At 36.7% G+C, this 21,560-nt stretch overlaps 1 protein-coding gene across 1 annotated transcript; it reads right to left on the bottom strand.

The window, feature by feature from the left end:
- Nucleotides 1–11,611: 11,611 nt before the first annotated feature.
- On the bottom strand, nucleotides 11,612–19,825 carry LOC121730165. Its single transcript, XM_042119081.1, has 5 exons — nucleotides 19,724–19,825; nucleotides 19,042–19,157; nucleotides 14,205–14,300; nucleotides 12,258–12,368; nucleotides 11,612–11,799 (listed from the first exon to the last, which is right to left on the bottom strand). The coding sequence occupies exons 1-5, from the start codon at nucleotides 19,749–19,751 to the stop codon at nucleotides 11,698–11,700; spliced, it is 453 nt and encodes a 150-aa protein (XP_041975015.1). The 5' UTR covers nucleotides 19,752–19,825; the 3' UTR covers nucleotides 11,612–11,697.
- Nucleotides 19,826–21,560: the final 1,735 nt, after the last annotated feature.

Raw genomic sequence — 21,560 nt, 5'->3', positions numbered from 1 at the left:
GCGGGCCGGAGAGATTAGCTACAAGCCACCGCCACCGCGTCAACAACCATTCATTTTGTTCAATTCACACCTCGATAGCAAAGCTTTCATGCATTCCATTTTGATGGATATGTGAATGAAAAATATAAAAAATTGCGAATAGGATAAAAATAAATATAACTGCAATGTTTTCACGCTAGACAGTAAAAATAACCTAAAAACTTTAGATTTACAAAAATCGGCCTAGTGCAAGTCGGATTCGCGCACGGACGGTTCCGTACCATTATAGAAAAACTATACCAAAAGTTGTGTTTTTGTATGGGAGCCTCCCTTAAATTTTAATTTTATTTTAATTTTATTATTAATTATTAAAGTAAAGATAAAACTGAAGATTCCGTGAAAGTTTCAACTGCCTGCCTCTTGTCATTTTTGATATCGAGCAAAAAAGGCCAAAAATTCACGTTTGTTGTATGGGAGATAAATATTAATTTTATTTTGTTTCCGGTATTTGTTGTCATAGCGGCAACATATAATGTACACAATCTGTGAAATTTTCAGAACTCTAGCTATAGTGGTTCTTGAGATATAGCCTGGAGACAGACATATGGACAGACAGACGGACAGACAACGAAGTCTTAGTAATAGGGTCCCGTTTTTACCCCTTGGGTACGGAACCCTTAAAAGTATATGTAGCTATTCAGCTTCGCCTAGATAATAGCTATAGTCTGAACCAAGTTAAAAATTTCATACTAAATGGCTTTGAATTTTATTACTTCATTTACAGTTTGCATCACAGCATCATCTCAATTTCAGTACAAATCACAATCTAGCAGTAAAGTGCTCGTTCAGGGAAGTGGTTTCAGCGCGGCGCGCCGTCAAACTGAATTAACACTTTCTGATTTCAACTCGCCTTGGCCGTAAAGTGACGATACTAAGCGAATCGAAACCATAAAGTTAATATACCTAGCAGAATAGAGCAACAATCTCGAGCTGTCAAACGAAACCAAAATTGGATTTCATTTGTGTGAAAAATATGTGTACGTATACACTTACACAAGCATGATTATTCTATGAGATTAAATTGTCAACGTGTGGCACGTGCCGACTGGACTTCAAAAAAAAGAGTGCTGCTGTCATGTATCACACGTCCCTTTTTACCACGCAGTGTTATAACTGATAGTGCCATCTCTCTTGCTCAGACCTTTGTTTCTCTATTCCGCTAGGTACGAGTATATTAACTTTATGATCCAAAAAAACATTATTCTTTATGCAGTTTTCTAGTCTCGGAGCTATTTAAGGTTATCTTAACTTTTTTCGGTAGAAAATGTCAGAAATTAAAAATAAGTGTGTCAATATTATAAATTAAAGGTAAATAATCATACAATGATGCGGTCGTAAGTCAAAGAGTTACATTGCCGAATAAGGCCGGCCGCAAATTGTCCGAAATTTCAGATTAGAAACATATGAACTGCCATCCGATCGAGTACTCTGGTGTTTCGTCCCAACCAATGTTTTTGGGCCCAGAGGGCCCAATCACCAGATATGAATTTTTAACATTTTTTCATCTGGCGATTGGTCCCAAGTAATTATTTTTTATGACTTTTGGGCTTATGTCCGTAGGGCTAGCAAAAAAGTTGTAGATTTGAATAAAAAACAAAATAATTGCTTTGTATGAAAGCATTTATTATACACTGAATGAATATAATAATATGATATTTAAAGAAAAATAATACAATGGACATGTATATATTAAAATCTCTTATGACATAAATAATAACAAAAGTACTTATTTTCTAAATAATCTAATTATATTATTATTGTACTTATAGTTATTTCAGTTTAAAATATATTTATAATTATTATTTTTATATAAAGCTTATATATTTCTTTAATTGGCAAATTATAGGTATATATTTTTTTGTAAGTGAACGACTAATTAATTAATTAATTTTATATAAGTAAGTTTAATTCAATTACGCGCCATTGTTGTAGCAGAATGTTAAAACTATAAGTATTTAATAAAACCTTTATATCAACAACATTCTGGCAATAAAGACATTTGAATTTGAAAATGAAAAATATTTTGTATCACGTAGGTGCTATGGCAACTTTATGCCGATAGGCGCGAGCGGCTATAGCCCGGCTGAATTTTATTTCTGATTTGAATACAAAAAAAAACTTCCCAAGTCTATCGTACAACTAAGATCATTTTATTGGGAAAACAACCATTAAAATATCACGCAGTACCTATTAGAGCAGGTATTTTTTTTAAACTTGATTCGACGCAGTATGTTTAGGTATTAATAATAATAATATAAGTTTTAAGGTGTTAGATATTTTTTAGTGTTAGATAAGTTTCGGCGGTCCAGCCGACGTTCAAATGTTTCGTATCAGAAATTTCGGACAATGTGCGGCCGGGCTAAGAATAATATAAGGCTCACTGACTTAGGGTGCCGGTGGGTTGCACCAGAGGCAGAAATGCTATAGTTAAGGTTAAGGTTATCGTCAAATATGGCGTCTATTATGGACTTTTCCGAGGGATTTGACAGTTCATTTGACTTTTTGTTAGGGTTAAAGTAATAGTAAGTTGGTGCAACACACCCTTACTACCGCACACGGAGTGGAACATTAATTACTTAAAATATGTAATTAATTCAAAATTTTGACATAAACCCCATACATTATCTGTCAAACTCTTCATTTAATTGAAGGTTAACCATAACTTAATGTCTCTGAGTACGGTGGTTAGCTTCATAAGTCATAACAGTTAGATAAAAAGTATTTAAAATTAAATAAAAAGCAGCGGGGTCATCTTAAACACTGTTTTATCGATAAATTTAAAAAGATACGTCCAAATACTTATTTAAAATTTATCACCGTACAAATTGTTTCAAATAGGGGTCGTCGGTCACTCAATTTTTTCATCGGTTCGGGTGTTTATGAGAGTCCTTTCACCGAAGTTAATGGTCCGTAGTCCTTATCACGATTAATCTTACATAATGAAGTCGAGATAGATGCACGCGGCGGCCGGAAAAAAGATAAAACCTTTCAATCTTATTTTTAAGGTACGGCCGACGTTGTGGAAAAAAGGGTAGATGGATCGGTTGGATACAATAAGATTGTTGTATGGGGTTAGGGAAATCTGCTGGAATGTGGTTTATAATGTCCCCATATAATCTATCTTAATATTATACATATAATATGACTGGTGAGACGTCATATTCAATACTTAAGGAGAGTACTCTGTACTCGATTCTCATTATAATTATGTAATCAAATTAGGTTCTTAATTTTTGTTCGAATTTCCCGTTAAATAAATGAATCGTGGACACTAAGTAAATTACGCGCGCGCGGCTAGGCAAACAGGCATACTATGCGGCCGGCGCGGCGGCTATCAAAGAAACACCGCGCCGCTACCCTTCCCGCGCGCGGTGTCCATGCGTTGGGTAAATAATTATTGATCTTTAAGCTGCATTTACTCAGTGTCAATTGATAATATTATTTTATTATTTTTTTTCATCTAATTTAATTGCCAAATTCATTTAGGACGTGATCCTCGAGTATTGAACATGTCTCACCAGTCATGCAGTTTATTACTTATATGAAAATCTGTTTGTCTTTCTATTTATTTTTCTGACAGACAGACATATAATGTATCCGTTACCACACGCAATTGCTGAAACGATTTTGATGGATATAAAGATATTGTGAGTCTTATGAAAAGATACTGATTGGTTTTCATAGAAATAATGGCAGTGAAGTTGCGGGTAACTGGAATAACTTGATGGTTTCTTTGCTTAAAAAAACGAATTTGGAGTTCCAATTTTTATGAAATAACAATATAGAAGAAAACGAATAAGACTGTTTGTTATTCCAGCAAAAATTATGTTTCCCATCAGAATTTGCGTAAGGCAATGGCAACATCTAGTTTAAAATAAACTGAACCGAAACAATACATCCATCTCATTAAAATTGTATTTTTTACCACCGACTCGCATTCACTTCGCAATATACACTCGCTTTAAAATAATGTCTATTCTTTCATTTTCCACAATTTAATATTATTTTCTCCGTCATTCAACTCCATCGTAAAAGTAAGTGATGAAATTTTTATATCTTCATTTTTCACATGTTATGTGTCATATAACATCGCTGAGTTTATGAAAATAATATTAAAATAATCAAGCCGAGATTCAAGTTTTACTGTCGCTAAGGAGGCCGGAGGGAATAAATATTTTATACTATACATACTATAAAATTATACTAAACAGCCAACATTTATAGCACTTTATTTGTACTGGTAGGTAACCTTCAAATTAATAAGTTTATTTATTCTTCTTTATAAATGTAATTTTAAGAATTAACTATTTTATTAAATAATGTATTAAACAACTACGATGGTGCAGTATGATACTATTAAAAAAAATCGGCCAATTGCTTGTCGGGCCAGGCGCAATATTGGTTTCCGTAGTACCGCTAGTTTTGTAAAATGTTTGTATGGTCAATGTACATTTATAACGTGTTTTACACTACTAACAACATCATCTCAGACTTTCAAAGGAATTTGAACGAAAAGTTCCTTTATACTTCGCCGAATACATTTTTTTAGTTGATCGACTATTACTCAATAACTTATAAAGTCTTCTTAGCCATGATAGTTTCCCTTTTAAATTCAGCATATTTCCTGCTCCCGTGAATTTTTCACATTTCCAGAAGCAACCGTTTAGCTGGCAGAAGGGGCAGTCGTGGGGCAGACACTGGACTCTAACGATTTTTTCCACTTTAAAACTTAATATTTCACAAACGGATCCCTAAATCGGAAAATGATCTTTGAATACTCATAATATTTTTAGAAAACCTATCCAACGACAATCCACACCATGGGATGGACGCAAAAAAAATTCATCCCCGCTTGATGTTTAGGGAACGTACCATAAAAAATATACTTTTTAAGATTTCATGTACCTACCATTTTGTCGGCATCATTAATATGTACATTCATGCCAAATTACAGCTTTGTGGGTCCTATAGTCTCTGAGTAAACCCGCGGACAGATAAACGGACAGAAAAACGGACTGACAGACGGACAGACAGACGGACGGACAGACCGAAACTATAAGGGTTCCTTGTTGACTACGGAACCCTAAAACGGAACCCTAACCAGCAGATTTTTTGTATATTGATAGGTTAAGGGCCTGTTTCACCACTAGGGAACCTGTATTATAAGATACTTTAATAACAAGTACAATACAGTACAACCGTACAGTTTAACCGTACCATAATATTTAACAGGAAAAATGCTAGTCTTAAAATTCAATATTAACTTCACTTCAACCGAAGCGTTTTAATAGTGCCATAATAAAACCCGCCACAATCTGCCATGTTACATAAGTTGGCGGAACCTTTATCGCTCCCTGTGTCCTGTTTACCTCGGCGCTAATCTCGGCGAAGGGCGGGAGTACTTAGGGAATAAGGGCGCCGATCTTACACTTGTTTACGCGCGATGTATCACCAATAACAGGTCTATTTATTATTGACCTGTTATTGGCCTGTTATTGGCCCATTCATAAATTACGCAAGGGATTAAGTGGTGGGGGGCACCTAAATATAATCAAATATCACAACGGTCGAAAAGTCCTTAAAACTTATCTCTTGTGAACGCCCCCTGAGGATTTCATACTTTGAAAAGCGTTTTAAAGCAAACCGCTGTTCGTGTCCAGTCTGCACTGGTCCACGACGGTCGAGCAGGACGTGGACTACATCAGGAGCAAGACCCACTTCGTATGTATGTATGTTAGTCTTTAAGATATTTATAATAATATTATGGGCTAAGATGCCCGAAATAAAGAAATAAATAAAATATAAAAGCTCTTCTTTATTTTTATTCAAAAGCAAACAAGCTCATATTAATTCATTTTAAATAAAAGTTTTAATTTAAATACCACATATTAATCCTCGTCACAATTAATGAGGCATTAATTATAATTATTAAATGTTACCACAGAAATTAATTAAATTGAACACTACGGATTGCAGCGGGGCTAAAATGGTCACATTTAGCAATTCCTCTCAATCAATTCAGCAAATGAATTGTCAAAACTGTTAAACTGACGAATGTCAAATTAGTACGAATTACTAGACATGAATTGCAAGCAGAGTGACCATTTTGCGATTAAAAAAAAATCATATCATGATTTATAATACGATTCTCCAAAGCAACCATTTTAGTACCGCAGTTCGTTAAGTTTAGTATGAACCACAATAATCTAAAGTAAACAATGAATTGAAATAAAAACAACGTTAACAACGCGACGCCTCAATTTACCGTAGCGTATCCGTAGCTCTACGTCGCGTCGCTACGGCGTAGCTACGGTGCTACGTGCTCGTAGCTCGTAGCACATCACGTAGCACATGACGTCACATTCAGAGCTTTCGATGCCGGAGAAACGGGTAATCTAATACACTTCAAAACCCCTAACCGGATAACCTCTGTTTTTATATTTTTAGGGTTCCGTACCCAAGGGTAAAAACGGGACCCTATTACTTCGTTGTCTGTCCGTCTGTCCGTTTGTCTGTCTCCAGGCTGTAATTCGAGAACGGTAATAGCTAGATATTTAAAATTTTGACAGATTACAAATACTAAAATCAAAGTAAAGTTAATATGTATGGGGGCCTCCCATACAACAAACGTACTTTTTGGCCTTTTTTCCTCTATATCAATAATGGCAACAGGTAGGTACTTGAATTTTTCACATAATTCTTAGTTATACGTGTGTACTTTAATATTTAATAATACGATTAAAATAAATAAAATTAATAAGTGGGGCTTACATGACACACAAAAACCACAATTTATGGTTTAATTTTGCTCTATATCGGTGCGGAACCCTTCGTGCGCGAGTCCGACTGGCACTTGGCTGATTTTTATGTTTGTTTTGACCAGACACGTGTGGGATAATATTATTATAATTCTTTTGTTGTTTATTGTGTGCGACTTCTGTTTTTTCCTTAAATTTTGTGTACATTATTTATACATCATTTTGTATAAAATGGTGTAGGTATAGGCGATTCAGGCCTGTGATCTATTTGGTATGCTACAACATGTCAAGGAACGCAACGCCAATATTGTCATTTTGAAGTTTTGGATACGGTCATGCGTCACGGGCATGCCTCACGTTCGCTGTTGACAGCACTATAACGCATGCCCTTGACGAACAGAAAAAGGCACAGTGGACAAAGCTAATTCGTTCATATATTACTATGCGGGTGCTGACAAATGTGCGATCAGCTTTATAGAAAAGTAGAAATATAAATATTATTCACTTCTATCTTCACAAATGCGTTTCGTTCCCACAGAATTTACCCGCGTGGGGATGTAAGCAGTTTTTGGCTACAAAACTGAGGCACGTGCGGATATCGTGTCAAAAGTGGCTTTTTGTCCCGGCATTCAGGTCACGTCCGCTGGTACCCCCGGGCCACCGGGGCAAACTGCAACCACCATTTATGTGACATGTTTACTTCGCACTACGAAGTGATATTTTCAGATAGAAAATATTTGTTAAGGAGTACGGGGGACAGAGGAGATAAATCAGATAAAAAATCAGAAACTAACAAATATTTTCTTATCGTCATAGGCCATTAAGCAAAAGGTATCCTTGGACATACTAAAACCACCCACCGTAGTCTACGGTCAGATTTTTTTATAAACCGGAACCGTTCATTATTTTTGGATAAAACCCACCTTACGTCTTTTACAGTTTACCGGGAATCTAGGTATCTGAATACAGAACAACAAAATCAGTTTCCCGGCTTAATCGTGCGAAGGCAACAAACAAAATAAACTTTTGCATTTATTATATTAGTATGTTTATTGTTTATAATATTGGATACGGTCTTATTTTTTTATATTCAATTGTAATTTTAACGGATATACTATTACGTGGCGATTAAACTTCCAATTTAATCAACACCTGAATTATTACAAAATGGAGCTCAAAAACAGCTGTTTAAATATCTAGAATACCTGGTTTTAAAAGCCAAAACACCTGGTTTAAAAAGTGCAGCGAAACGCGCAATAAATTCAGTATAATGAGCGCGTTATAGTAGACCCGGGTTTAACGCTAGTTAACTGCACGATAAATAAACATTTATACTCGTACCAAGTTATAGCTGTGACAACGCTCATAATATTACCTGCACCCGATTCCGGTAACTCTGATATAATACAACACAATAGGACACGCAGACTATTGTGTTAGACTGTCTAAAGGCTTCTTTAGTGACATGAAATAATAATAATCCACACTAATATCACAATATTCTGTCTACTCTGCTAATATTGTAAATGCGACAATGTGTCTATCTGGCTTTCTGTCACCTCTTCACGCCAAACCGTTAAAGATATTTTACTGGGTATGAAGATATTTTGAGTTCCTGGAAATGACATAAGATATTTTATCCCCAAAAATGTACGGTTCCCATTATACGAATTTTTGCGCAACGGGGTAATCAGACAACCGATACACACCTTACAATTTGAATGTAAATATTTCATGATCCTTTTAAACTAAAATGTTTTGTAGAAAAAACGTTTCAGCAAACAAGGTAGTTTTAATAGATTAAAGCATGTTCAAACCATAGTTTACTTTTATATTTGGAAAAACATGTAAATTTTTAAACAAAGCGGAAAATAACCTCAAAATAAAAGCTTTGGTTTCTATACGACTAAAAATATTACAGGAAAGTATACTATTACATAAAGTGTTATTTCAACTTCCGTTGCCCATGAACACTCGCAACATCAAAGAGCTGCAGGTGCGTTGCCGGCCTTTTAAGAGCGGATAGGGCAATAGGATAGGGGAGGGTAGGGAAGAGAATAGGGTAGGGGATTGGGCCCCCGGTAAACTCACTCACTCGGCGAAACACAGTGCAAGCGCTGTTTCACGCCGGTTTTCTGTGAGCCCGTGGTATTTCTCCGATCAAGCCGGCCCATTCATGCCGAAGCATGCTATTTTATGACGTAGCCTATAGGCGTCATTTTGCTCTACGCTACGCCACTACAAAGCAGCAGCAGCATGGGTCGTTAGACCAATGTCGATAGAAAATGAAACCTATAGCCCAGATCATAAAGTGGCATTTTATCGAGGCGCCGAAGTTCTGGCCGATGGATGTGGTCTACCAGAGGTTCCGGAGGAGACTCCGGAACGAAGCGCGTCACGTAACCGTCAACACGTGACAAAGTGTAGTTTTTAAGTGTATAATTCACTAGAATAATAATTTAATATGGTTTTTCTCAAATATGCGGTAAACCGATAATATTTGATTTATAATAAATATATGAGCTAAAAATAATTTTTTTTAACCTTTAATTTGATTACATATTTGTCTATTTATTATGTAGTCAAAGTTATGTGGTTCTAAACGTTTTTTCGTCTTCCTGAAAAGTTGTCTTTTTTCGATTGCACGTTTATTCGTTAAGGCCATCGATATGAATATGTATGTTAGTCTGTAAGGTATATTATGGGCCTAGATGCCTGAAATAAATGGTAAAAAGAAAAATATTTAAATTATTGTCGGTGTCGTCCCGATGACGGCGGTGGACAAACGGCCTTACGCTGTAACGCTATTTCTTCCGTTACACCCTACATGCTAACGCTTGACGCCTTACGAGTTAACGATATAACGCCTTTAACGCCTTATAACACTAAAGCCTTCAGTCGATTTCCCCTGACACTCACACTTCCGCCCCATATATCGTCGGTTTTTGTGCATACGGCTCGAAGGACCAAAACATGGCCGCCTAATGTGTTAACTGTTTGATTAAGCGCACTTCCGAATTGTTGTAATTAACGACTTTGATTCTATTGGCTTCGGCAATAACATGACCTATTAGAATACATTTCCGGCACGTTTCCGGGATGAAACTATCCTACGTTATTTTTCGGACTCAAAGTATCGCGAGACCCAGAATAAAATTTGGTTTAAGGTTTTAAGCATGAATAATATAATAATAACTAATAAGGTAATGGAAAAATCGGATGCTTTTTTTATTTTACAACGAACTGTGAATAATTATTACTAGACTTAATAGTCATCTGCCAAAGCCCTGTAGCTGGTTACCTAATGGTTATATAAGCTTTGTCCACACTGTGCACTTTCATCTTCAATTTTCGTCATCAACTTTCATATTATTGGCGCATTCAATAATTGAATGCGCATGCATGAAAAGGAACGCAACGCCATTATTGTCATTTTTGAAGTTTTGGATACGGTCAGAGGGTATGCGTCACGTTCGCTGTTGACTGCGCTATAACGCATGCCCTTGACGAACAGACAAAGGCACAGTGTAGACAAAGCTATACGAGTATACGATGTTGAAATATTTTGTACAGACTATATTATAATTGTATGGTATATTTTATTTTAGTGGTAACGTTAATAATTATAAAAAGAAGTATTTTTAAGCCATATAAGCTGTAAAAAATGCGGCTTAAACTCGAGAGGGCTAGGCAGAATGAGGTGCATCATCAAAATCTCATCTGCGGCTCGGCGCGACTGTCACGGACGTGACTGAACTACGGCGGCTGATGGAAACAATATCTTCTTCTTATTATATTTTACGCCAGTGTCTCCCAACTTGTGGTCCGCGAACCCTGGGGCTCCACGAGTATATTATGGGTGTCCGCGGTGTCATCTCTGGACCTTATATACTATTATAGGTCTACCAGAATCTGATGGCAAAAAGTGAGACAATAAATTGACTCTAGCAATACAGGGGTAATTGGAATAAAACATTTTGATCCTATTTTTTCGTATAAGCGGCTGATTCTGTGTAATAAACATGCAAATATAAAAATTTATCCAATGATCAAGGATATTTTTTGGAAATCTGCTGTCAAAAATTGCCATCAGATTCTGTTAGACCTATACATGATCCGATTTTTTTGCTGTTTATTTTATGGGGTCCGTGAAAACTGTGCTTGATTTCCTAGGGGCCGTGGCGGGAAAAGGTTGGGAAACACTACGCCGTATAGTGTGCCGAGATAAAAAGATTTTAACAGAGATTTATGGGCCAAATAACTCGGGCGACGCAACTCTTACCATAACTCAAAACATTATGGAATTACACCGTACAATGTATCGAAGGGGAATTGATTAATGGGCAGGTGAAGGACCAATTTGGTTGGCTGACCTCAAGTTTAATGTTATACAATACTTTTCCCGTTTCTGATATTACGTTATAAAAGTGGCTTAGCAATAAATGAAAATAAAAGTTGTAACTCACTTTTCTGACGTGGGAGAGCCATGCTTCGGCACGAATGTGCCGGCTCGACCGGAGAAATACTACGTTCTCACAAAAAACCGGCGTGAAACAGCGCTTGCGCTGTGTTTCGCCGAGTGAGTGAGTTTACTGGAGGCCCAATCCCCTACCCTATTCCCTTCCTTACCCCCCCCCCCCCCCCCTATTCCCTTCCCTTCCTATCCCTACCGTCTACTATTAGTTGCTTTCCATCAGGTGACCCGTTTGCTCGTTTGCCCCCTTATTTTCATTTAAAAAAAAACTAATTTGTCAATTTTTACGTACAAAATATACAAAGTTTTTATTATTATGGGGGTAAATCTACATCTAGAGAGGTGCAGCAAATTAGAGGTAATGCAAAGAAATCAATTTTTCTCTTTATAGGTTTATTGTCTAAGTATCAAAAATCTATTTCAGTGTTATATACTGTCAGCTATCTTCATAAGGATGCCTCGTACGAAGTTGGCCACGGCGGGGTAGTTGTCGCCCAGTATCGGTTGGCGTAGAGGAGGTATACACAACTGAAAGCAAATTATCATCGTTATCGGTACAGCAGATTTTTTACATTTCAATTAGATGGATGATGGATGTAAAATAAAGAAAAGAAAGAAGAATCCACACTAAGTTTTATTTTGTTTTAAATATTTTTTATTTTATGGTTTAAACACCTTAAGTAAATTGCAAAATCTAAAATTAAAAAACAAATGTTAAAATAAAAGTTAATAATTTAAATTTAGTAATACATTAGATATTGTGTAAAAGATTCAATTAAAATAATTTTATGCTTGTCAAGTATTAATGATGTAATAATATAATTAAGTTTTACTCTAGTTTTACTAGTACAAAATAAGGAGTGAATATTGAAGATTGTTAAATGAACCTATTAATTTTTCAGACATCTTTTATGAAAAAAAAAATCTTCTTCTATTAAAGTGACATTATAATGGGTCTTATTTTGAGACATTTCTATTGCACTCACCACTCCTATAAGAAGTATCAGTAGAGGGCACACCAGGTTAAAAACGAGTGACAACATCGTCTTCACAGTCCAGAAGATAAAAAGAAGAACCATGATGCTGAAGATTGCTACCTAAAAATATATTATAAGAATAGATTACGCACCAAAAGTGCTTTTTAAACTAACAGTTTTTAAATAAAGATAAAAATAAAATAAAAACATCTTTATTAAACATACAAGGACAAAGCACAGCCAGGGCTTATAACACAGAAGGCGGGGTAGATCGAAGGAAATGACACATTTGACATATTTAATTCCATCGAGCCGGCTCGAAGCGAGCCTTCGAGCTGTCAGTTTTGCGGTCCACGCGGTGGTTATTGCTCGATTTGGAGTAAAACTATCGAGCAAAACCGTATGTGAGTGTGAGCTTTATCACGATTCCGTGATAATACTGATGGTGTAATAGGCCGAATCGGAGTATCACAGTACACTTTTGAATCGCGTGATACTAGAATCATGATAATATTGATACGTGTAATAACTGCCATTGAATTGATCTGAATTGATTCTTATGTTATTGTATTGGATGGTTTCTGCAATTTATTTAGCGCAGATGTTAGTTTATCACACTGTAAACTGTGCATTTTATTGAAGTACACAAACTTTTTTATCATGTACTTTCAGAAAACTCAAAGCGTCTTTGCGCCCCCCCAAAATCGGTTCAGCGGCTTATAAGCTTGAACAAGTAACCAAACTTTCTTATGAGAAAATAAAAATACAAGTAAAATCTATTATTATTATACTGAGAATAAAACAAAATCAGTTTATTACTTTGTCATTATCTAGCTTTTAAATTAATTAGGTATAAAAAATGTACTGGCTGTATTCGGGTAGGCAATCTGGTAATTACAAAAAACTTTCCCAGTATTTAAGTTTAAACCCAGATTTTAAGCAGTCTGAGGTGGTCTGAAAGGCAGCGAAATTTTTAATAACGGCATTCCTATTTTCGCGAAAATAGTTTATTACGAAATACCTCAATAAAGAAAGACATTGTAAATGTTTGTCATGCTTCCAACGACTTATGACTAAGAGATGAATCACAAAATAATAAGTTATTTAATTACTGAATTATTTTAAATCTAATCCAATCGTTAGCACCACAGCTGTTGATGTCTACTCTAGAATTTGTATCTTAACTAATGCTAAGCTGAGGCGATGGACTTGTTGTACCAGCAATTATTCGCAATAATAGACCAATCATAGCGCTGAGCATAAATATAGACTTTCTAGCTAGACTTTCCGCGCAGCTTCGCCCGCGTAAATTAGATATTTCACAGACAAATTAGTCCACAAAAAATATCCTATGATCTTTCACGTGGTCTACTTCTTATTTGTGCCAAATAACATAAAAATTGCTCCAGTAGTTCGTGAAAGCCCTTTCAAATAATTTCCCCTGTTTTTTTCCACATTTTCCTATATTTCTTCGCTGTTATTAGTCTCATCGTGATAAAATATATCCTATAACCTTCCTCGATAAATAGGCTATCTAACACATTTTTTTAAATCGGACCAGTAGTTCCTGAGATTAGCGTGTTCAAACAAACAAACTCTTCCACTTTATAATATTAACTAGCTGTCCCGGTGAACTTCGTGTCACTTTAAAACCTTCCCTGGACTTCTACGAATATTTGAAGACTAAAATCAGCCCAATCCGTTCAGCCGTTTTTGAGTTTTAGCGCGACTAACACATTTGAAAATCCATTTTTATATATTATAAGACTAGCTGTCTCGGTGAACTTCGTGTCACTTTAAAACCTTCCCTGGATTTCTACAAATATTTTAAGACTAAAATGAGCCCAATCTGTCCAGGCGTTTTCGAGTTATACGCGACTAACACATTTGAAAATCCATTTTTATATATAAGAAGATAATTATATATTAGTATTAGTAGTAAAAAATAAATAAAACCTTTGCATCTTCGTTGGTTTCCAAAAAGTTCTTGATGGAGTACAGAAGTGATGTGGCTGTTGTCTTCACTGGGGCACTGTCACGGGGCGTTGGGAACTAAAATTACATTTAATATATTACTTAAAAGATTGTCTAAATTGAAGCTTATCTCGATAATAATTTAACACTAAATATGAATCATAATATTATCAAAATTTCACAACATTTTATTTTGTTATAGCAAAATAATATGCGACCGCCTTTTGTGACATGAACTATGGAATGACTGTATAAATAATGAAGATAATAATGTATTGGTAATAAGGGCATACGTAAAATAAGATAATTGATAAGATACCTTATCTTATATTTAGAACTAAGGGTCAGTTTATACTGCAACATGACGAGTCGAACGAGTTGGTTATTATAATCTTATATCTTTAAACATATATATAATATACAATTGCTCGTTTAAAGATATAAGATTATAATAACCAACTCGTTCGACTCGTCATGTTGCAGTATAAACTGACCCTTAGTTCTAAATATAAGATAAGGTATCTTATCAATTATCTTATTTTACGTATGCCCTTATTACCAATACATTATTATCTTCATTGCATATGCATTTTTAAATAGTACTAGCTGTCCCGGCAACGTTGTTTTGCCATAAAATGATTTTCCCTGTTTCCCTGCATTTGTAGTTTTTTTCTGATATTTTTTTCTATAGACCTCACGGAGCCCGAGACCTTTCCAACGAATGCAAAACCGTGGAAATCGGTTCGTACTTATTTTTATATATTAGATATTAAAATTAAGCTTTCTTTACTACACAAGACGGTAAACGTTAAAAACATTTACCACCCGCAGTGTTGGGCTGCCTATTTCTTTGCATTCAAATAAATAGGCAGCCCATCATTAATAACATGATCCATTGCTCATGTTATTAATGCATGTCATCGCCTCTCGACGATGCAATGTGAATTTTCCCCAAAATGTTGCCAGCGATTTCGTGAATGAAAGAAAATATCCCGAGTCATCGTATAGTGCATTTTATTCTCATAAAACATTTATCATTCAATCCGGTATCATATTTTAGGGCGTTTATTAGTAACTTACATAGAATTTACTTTAAAAGCTGAAACAACAACATTTTTTTGTGTTTTGTATGGGCAAACGCACCAGCGTCAGAAATTTTCTCATACAAAAGTTGAAAAAAAAGTTTATCTTTCAGCGCTGCTACTGTTTTGACATTGCACTCAATATAGAACACTCATACACACCCATAACTATTATTATCGCTTAGTTTTGTTACACCTGTATACTTTTATTATATCATAACTCCCACACGTGGGAGAGTCGTGCTTCGGCACGAATGGGCCGGCTCGACCGGAGAAATACCACGTTCTCACAGAAAACCAGCGTGAAACAGCGCTTGCGCTGTGTTTCGCCGAGTGAGTGAGTTTACCGGAGGCCCAATCCCCTACCCTATTCCCTTCCCTACCCTCCCCTATTCCCTTCCCTTCCCGTCCCTACCCTCCCCTATTACCCTAAAAGAAAAAAAGCTATTCCCTCTTAAAAGGACGGCAACGTACCTGCAGCTCTTCTGATGCTGCGAGTGTCCATGGGCGACGGAAGTTGCTTTCCATCAGGTGACCCGTTTGCTCGTTTGCCCCTTTTTTCATTAAAAAAAAAACACCGATTTCGGAGACGGAAACCAGGCCAGTTACGCAGGAGTAATTATATAGTACCCAAGTGTGTGCGCTGTATACAAGAGCACTCTCTATTCCTTTACTCTCATAACCCAGTGGGACGTAAGACCGAGACGACTGGCAAGAGATCAGGCTCAGGACCGACTCAATACATGCCCATCCGACGCATCATCATCATCATCTTACTTGTCAGACAATTAGGTGATCAGCCTGCATTGTCCTAACCAAACTTGGAAATAACATGCTTGCAACGCGGGAATCGAACCCACGACCTCCGAGTCAAAAGCCACGTTCTAAACCACTGGACCAGTGAGGCGTTAGCCTGTATGATAAACATTAGGATATAATATTCTGTCCAGTGCATATTTTAAAAACATAATATTCAATATAAACAATTAATATGTAACTTCAACTTTTCTTGACAATTCTATTACAATGTTGGCAAGCGCACTTGAAAATAGCCCTATCCAAGAATATTGTTGAAGAATGAAGATCTATTATTGATATTCTATTATTAGTCACATCTCGAATCTATATTGGGGTTGGGAAGCCTATCAAGCACTCTCTTTAAGTTAAGGTTAAGTTGGCTTAAGCTGGAATTTAATCCCTTCTGACCAAATATATAGATACAATATAAATGCGTATAGTGTTGGTTGGAATGTGAAAATAGGGAACATTAAGGCGCTGTGGTTGTTGCAACTACGTAAAATGGGTTTTTCAAAACACGTTTTTAGTAAAGGAAATGTGGTTTTTGAACAACTGTCCCTTTACAGGGACAGCGGATCCAAATGGGTTAAGTATAAAATAAGTACCGTTTTAAAATTGAGAAAATTTCCTATACGCAAAGGTATATCAGTACACAATTTGAAAAATTCTGCTCGATAGAAAAAAATCTCAAAGATGACTCTTATAACGCTGTTTTTCATAATTAAATCATTTTATGGCTAAATTACACACTTCCTAGAAAAAAATGTAGTATATGTGTCGTAACCTAACGTAAACGATTTGATATATTATTTGATTTGTGTAATACTAAAAACAAAAGGATTTTACTCCTATTTTCTATTAGCAAAGGCAGCCACTGTATAAGGCGCGCTGATAATTGATATGAATGTTATTTTAATGTCCATAACGTCGATATTTGTACTGACAGACATCGACCTGCTCATTTTAGGGACTACTGGGCCTTAATAATAATAACACCGTTTTCGGTGACGGTGGCCAGTTTCGTTGAAACCAGGCCAGGTACGCAGGAGTAGTTTTATAGTGCCCAAGTGTGTGCACAACAGTACACAAGAACACTCTCTATTCCTCTAGAGCGCTTACAGACGAACGGCACGCGTCGGCGGCAGTCAACGGCAGTCGGCGGCACGTGTCGGCGGCAGTCGACGGCAGTCGGCGGCACGTGGCGGTGGCAGTCAGCGGCAGTCGACGGCAGCCGTCGACAGTTTATCACGCTTGCAGTTGTGACGTTACGCGTAAAGGTTAGCGTCCACAGGTCGGTATTGTACGCAACGGACATTTCGCATCAAACGAATATTTTTTTTATAGTACGTCCACTGTATCGGCAGCGTACGGATTACTAACTAGCCGGTATGTTTATCTTCAAATTAGTCCAAGCAAATTTACTAAGTCAAAATTTCTGCTTTCGACTTTTCCATCCACACCCCCCTTTAGAGCATTTATTTACTAGGCTAGTCGGTAATCCGTACGCTGCCAATCCAGAAGACGTACCGTACTGTGAAAAAATTTAACTAGACCACGGAGGCGCTGATTATTATTATTATTATGAGGGAATATTACGCATAGATCGAAACAGGGGGCGCTACTAGCACGTACACAGTAAATAATAATATTGACAGAAACATTGTCAAACGTCAAACAAAACTTTTGCTGTTTACAGTCTGTGTTGATGCTGCCGTCTAGCGTGGAAAAATAGCAAAACAAACACCGTTCAATGGCCATATTTCCTAAATGGGTAAAAATATTAAATTGATTACAAGGCGCAAAGTGTACTTATCGTAAAAATTAACAACTTTCAGAATGTTATATTTTTACAGTGTAATAGGCCACTTACAACTTCAAGACAGCCGGCGAAAAAGTTATTTTTAATGGGGATTTGTTGTGTGCGCTGAAACATTAGCTACATTATACATGTGAGTGTGTTGACTTTATTTATATGCGTCCGCGCGGACGAGCGGTTTGGCCAGTACACCAAGAGATCACTAGCATTTTTTTTATAAGCGGGCTTTGGCCCACCACACATTCCCACCACTGTATCTCCTGTGTCGCCAGGATCGACAGCGGTATCCAACCACGAAAACCCTTTGATATGATCTCAGGGAGCCCGAGGGACATGCTAAAGCTGTCTTGGGACCCGCAACGAAATTAATCAGAAGAAGATAGGAGGAGTAGAAAGTATACAGTTTTCCCTCCCCATAAAAAGCGGGAGACAGCACAAAGTTGCAATGACCGAAAGTCAAAGAACTAAAGGGGAAGCACCACGGGAAAGAAGAAGATCACTAGCATTTGTATATAAATAGCGGTGCGATCATATACATCTCTACTTTTATATCAGTCGTTACATGCAATTGCATGTGATCTCTTGGTGTACCGACCAAACCACTCGTACGCCCGGACGCATGTATAATTTTTTATTTTTTTTTTATTTTTTATGAAATAAGGGGGCAAACGAGCAAACGGGTCACCTGATGGAAAGCAACTTCCGTCGCCCATGGACACTCGCAACATCAGAAGAGCTGCAGGTGCGTTGCCGGCCTTTTACAAGGGAATAGGGGAGGGTAGGGAAGGAAATAGGGGAGGGTAGGGAAGGAAATAGGGAAGGGTAGGGAAGGGAAAAGGGTAGGGTAGGGGATTGGGCCTCCGGTAAACTCACTCACTCGGCGAAACACAGCGCAAGCGCTGTTTCACGCCGGTTTTCTGTGAGAACGTGGTATTTCTCCAGTTGAGCCGGCCCATTCGTGCCGAAGCATGGCTCTCCCACGTAAACGATATTTTATTATATAACTCGAGCCTTATCGATAAATCAGCGAGCAGACTGTGACATGTAGTTATGTTACCTCTACATCGGCTTCCCAGCGATCATAAAATTGCGCGCCGCCAAAACAAAATTTTAAAATACTCACAAGAGGTCCAAACAGGTTTTTCTGCCAATTGTATACAGTGGGGTCGTACATAGCAATGCTGTTCTCGGTATCCGTTGACGAGGTCACTGGAATATCTCGTTTGCCTTCTGTTTTACCTTGAAACCGATATACTTTTTATCAATCCAGATGGGCGATTCACGATATCCGTTCGATTTGGATTCGGAAACTTTGCCGTGCGGTACAAATTGTTCGAATTGTGAATCGGAGACCTGAAGGGTATTCACGAATTTGGATTCGGAATTATACCACACGGTTCTTAATCAACGCATAGTCAACCCCACCTGAAAACGGGATGGTATGATCGTGAGCAATTGCTGCCCATGGACATTAAAGGTGATTGTACATTTATCAGCAAGCACGCGCCTAACGCGCCGCGTTTTTAACCGACTTCTAGAATTTGTTGTATGAAATGATGTGACACCTCGCACATTAGTCCGCACCGTTCGCGCTGCATTTCGTGTACTATGCGGTGCGTTCGACGCGTACGGCGGTGCTGAGTTGCTGACAAAATATGTGCGATCAGCTAAAACTAAAGTAAAATTTATAAATTCTCTTTCACAGACAAAGTTGTTTCAAGTTATTTGTCTGACTATCATACTGCTATGGACAAAGTCTCGAAAGTTATTATTAGCTCATACTGCAATTGTACAAAAATACATACGTTTAGTTTTAGCGAATTTCTTGACCATGTTCTGTTAGTTACCATATTATGCAGGTCTCCATTATTCTGTATTTACTATGATTTTTTGTTTACTTTTTTACATTTATTTTATTTCAGTTTTGACAGTTCTAACAGTAATAATTGTCAGAATTTTTTTTGAGACCCAATTGGCAATAGAAAAATATTTTGTAATAAAATCAACTTTGAAAATCAAAGGAAAAGTATGTTATACGTTTGCTGTTATAGCTTTTCATTGAAATATATTATATTCTTTATTACAGAAAAATCTGCCAAGTGCGAGTTGGACTCGCGCACGTAGGGTTCCTTACTATTATAAAGCAAATGTCTTTTTTTTGTATGGGATCCCCCCTTAATTATTTATTTTATTTAAATTTTATTATTAATTTTTAAATTATAAATAAAACTGAGTATTTTGTGAACATTTCAAGTACCTTCCTATTTCCATTATTGATATCGAGCAAAAAATAGCAAAAAAATACGTTTCTTGTATGTAATGAATAAAATATTTAAGCCCCATTAAATATTTTATTTATTTTGTTTTTAGTATTACTAGAGATCGCCCAATGGCCGAAATTCAACGACATTAGGACTACTACCTATATTTTGTAGTAAAAAAGTTGTTAATTTTGACGGGTTCATTAATTGATGGTTTCAAGGCTAACGGTGTTTACACTAACACACTGTATAGATTTGTCCATAAACTTATAATATACTGATTTATCACAGCGGCAACAGATAATATACACAATCTGTGAAAATTTAAAAAATCTAGCTATAGTCGTTCTTGAGATACAGCCTGGAGACGGACAGACAGACATCAAAGTCTTAGAAATAGTTTTTACCCTTTGGGTACGGAACCAATGATATTCTATGTTATTGTACGGAACCCTAAAAAAGTAAACCGCGTTAAGCCCGCTTTAGTTTCGCAAGAAATATCACAGGTATGGCTTATTTAAAACATAAAACAAAAATATTCTTGTATTTTATAGAAGCTTACATCACAGCATGTGTGATGTGAGTAGGTAGTAAAATATTTGTAGTGATAATCGTAAGCTCCAACCAAGCTCCAACGGAGTTCAAAGTTATTATTCCTCTTTGTAGTCAAACAAGTGTCGCCGAGCACTTTAAGATTGTAAAAGCTTTGATGTTTACTTAGTTGAACGTTTTTCGGCGACTTCAACACTCAACAGTCTCGTTTTAAGCCATTCGTAACACGATACTCCATTATTACTATCCGTACTTAAGGATTAAAATGCATTTTATAAACACTTTTATAATTACTTTAATATAACATTATTATAATTGTTTTTTCTTGAATATTGAAGAAGATTTTGAAGTGAAAGCTTCTTATGCGGCGTGGTGTAGGTAAAAAATGTCACACCTCAAAAATTCGTAAGACAGAGGGAGAAAAGCCCACAGGCGCGGCGTAAGGTAAGTAATTACCCCGTCTCTTGCTACGCGGAGAAAACTCTTGCGCCTAAAGACATGGACACACACTACACAGCCCTGGCAGGCGGCCAGTGACTTACGCCTCATGGCGATTAATTGTGACCTTATAGCATCGATTCCATCTATTCCTGATTTATTATTTTATTATTCCATCTATTCCTATACTTTACCAATATTACTAATATTATAAATGCGAAAGTAAGTCTGTTTGTCTGTATGTCTGTTACCTCTTCACGCTTAAACCGCTGAACTGATTTTGCTAAAATTTAGCATGGAGATACTTTAAGTCCCGGGAAAGGACATAATATTCAATACTTTTGATCCCGGATAAATGCACGGTTTCCGCGCGATAACGAATTTTGGGGCA

Source organism: Aricia agestis, chromosome 9 (genome assembly GCF_905147365.1).
Source record: "Aricia agestis chromosome 9, ilAriAges1.1, whole genome shotgun sequence".
NCBI lineage: Eukaryota > Metazoa > Arthropoda > Insecta > Lepidoptera > Lycaenidae > Aricia > Aricia agestis.
Note: the sequence above shows the minus strand (reverse complement) of the source record. Positions and strands in the feature narration are given on the sequence as shown.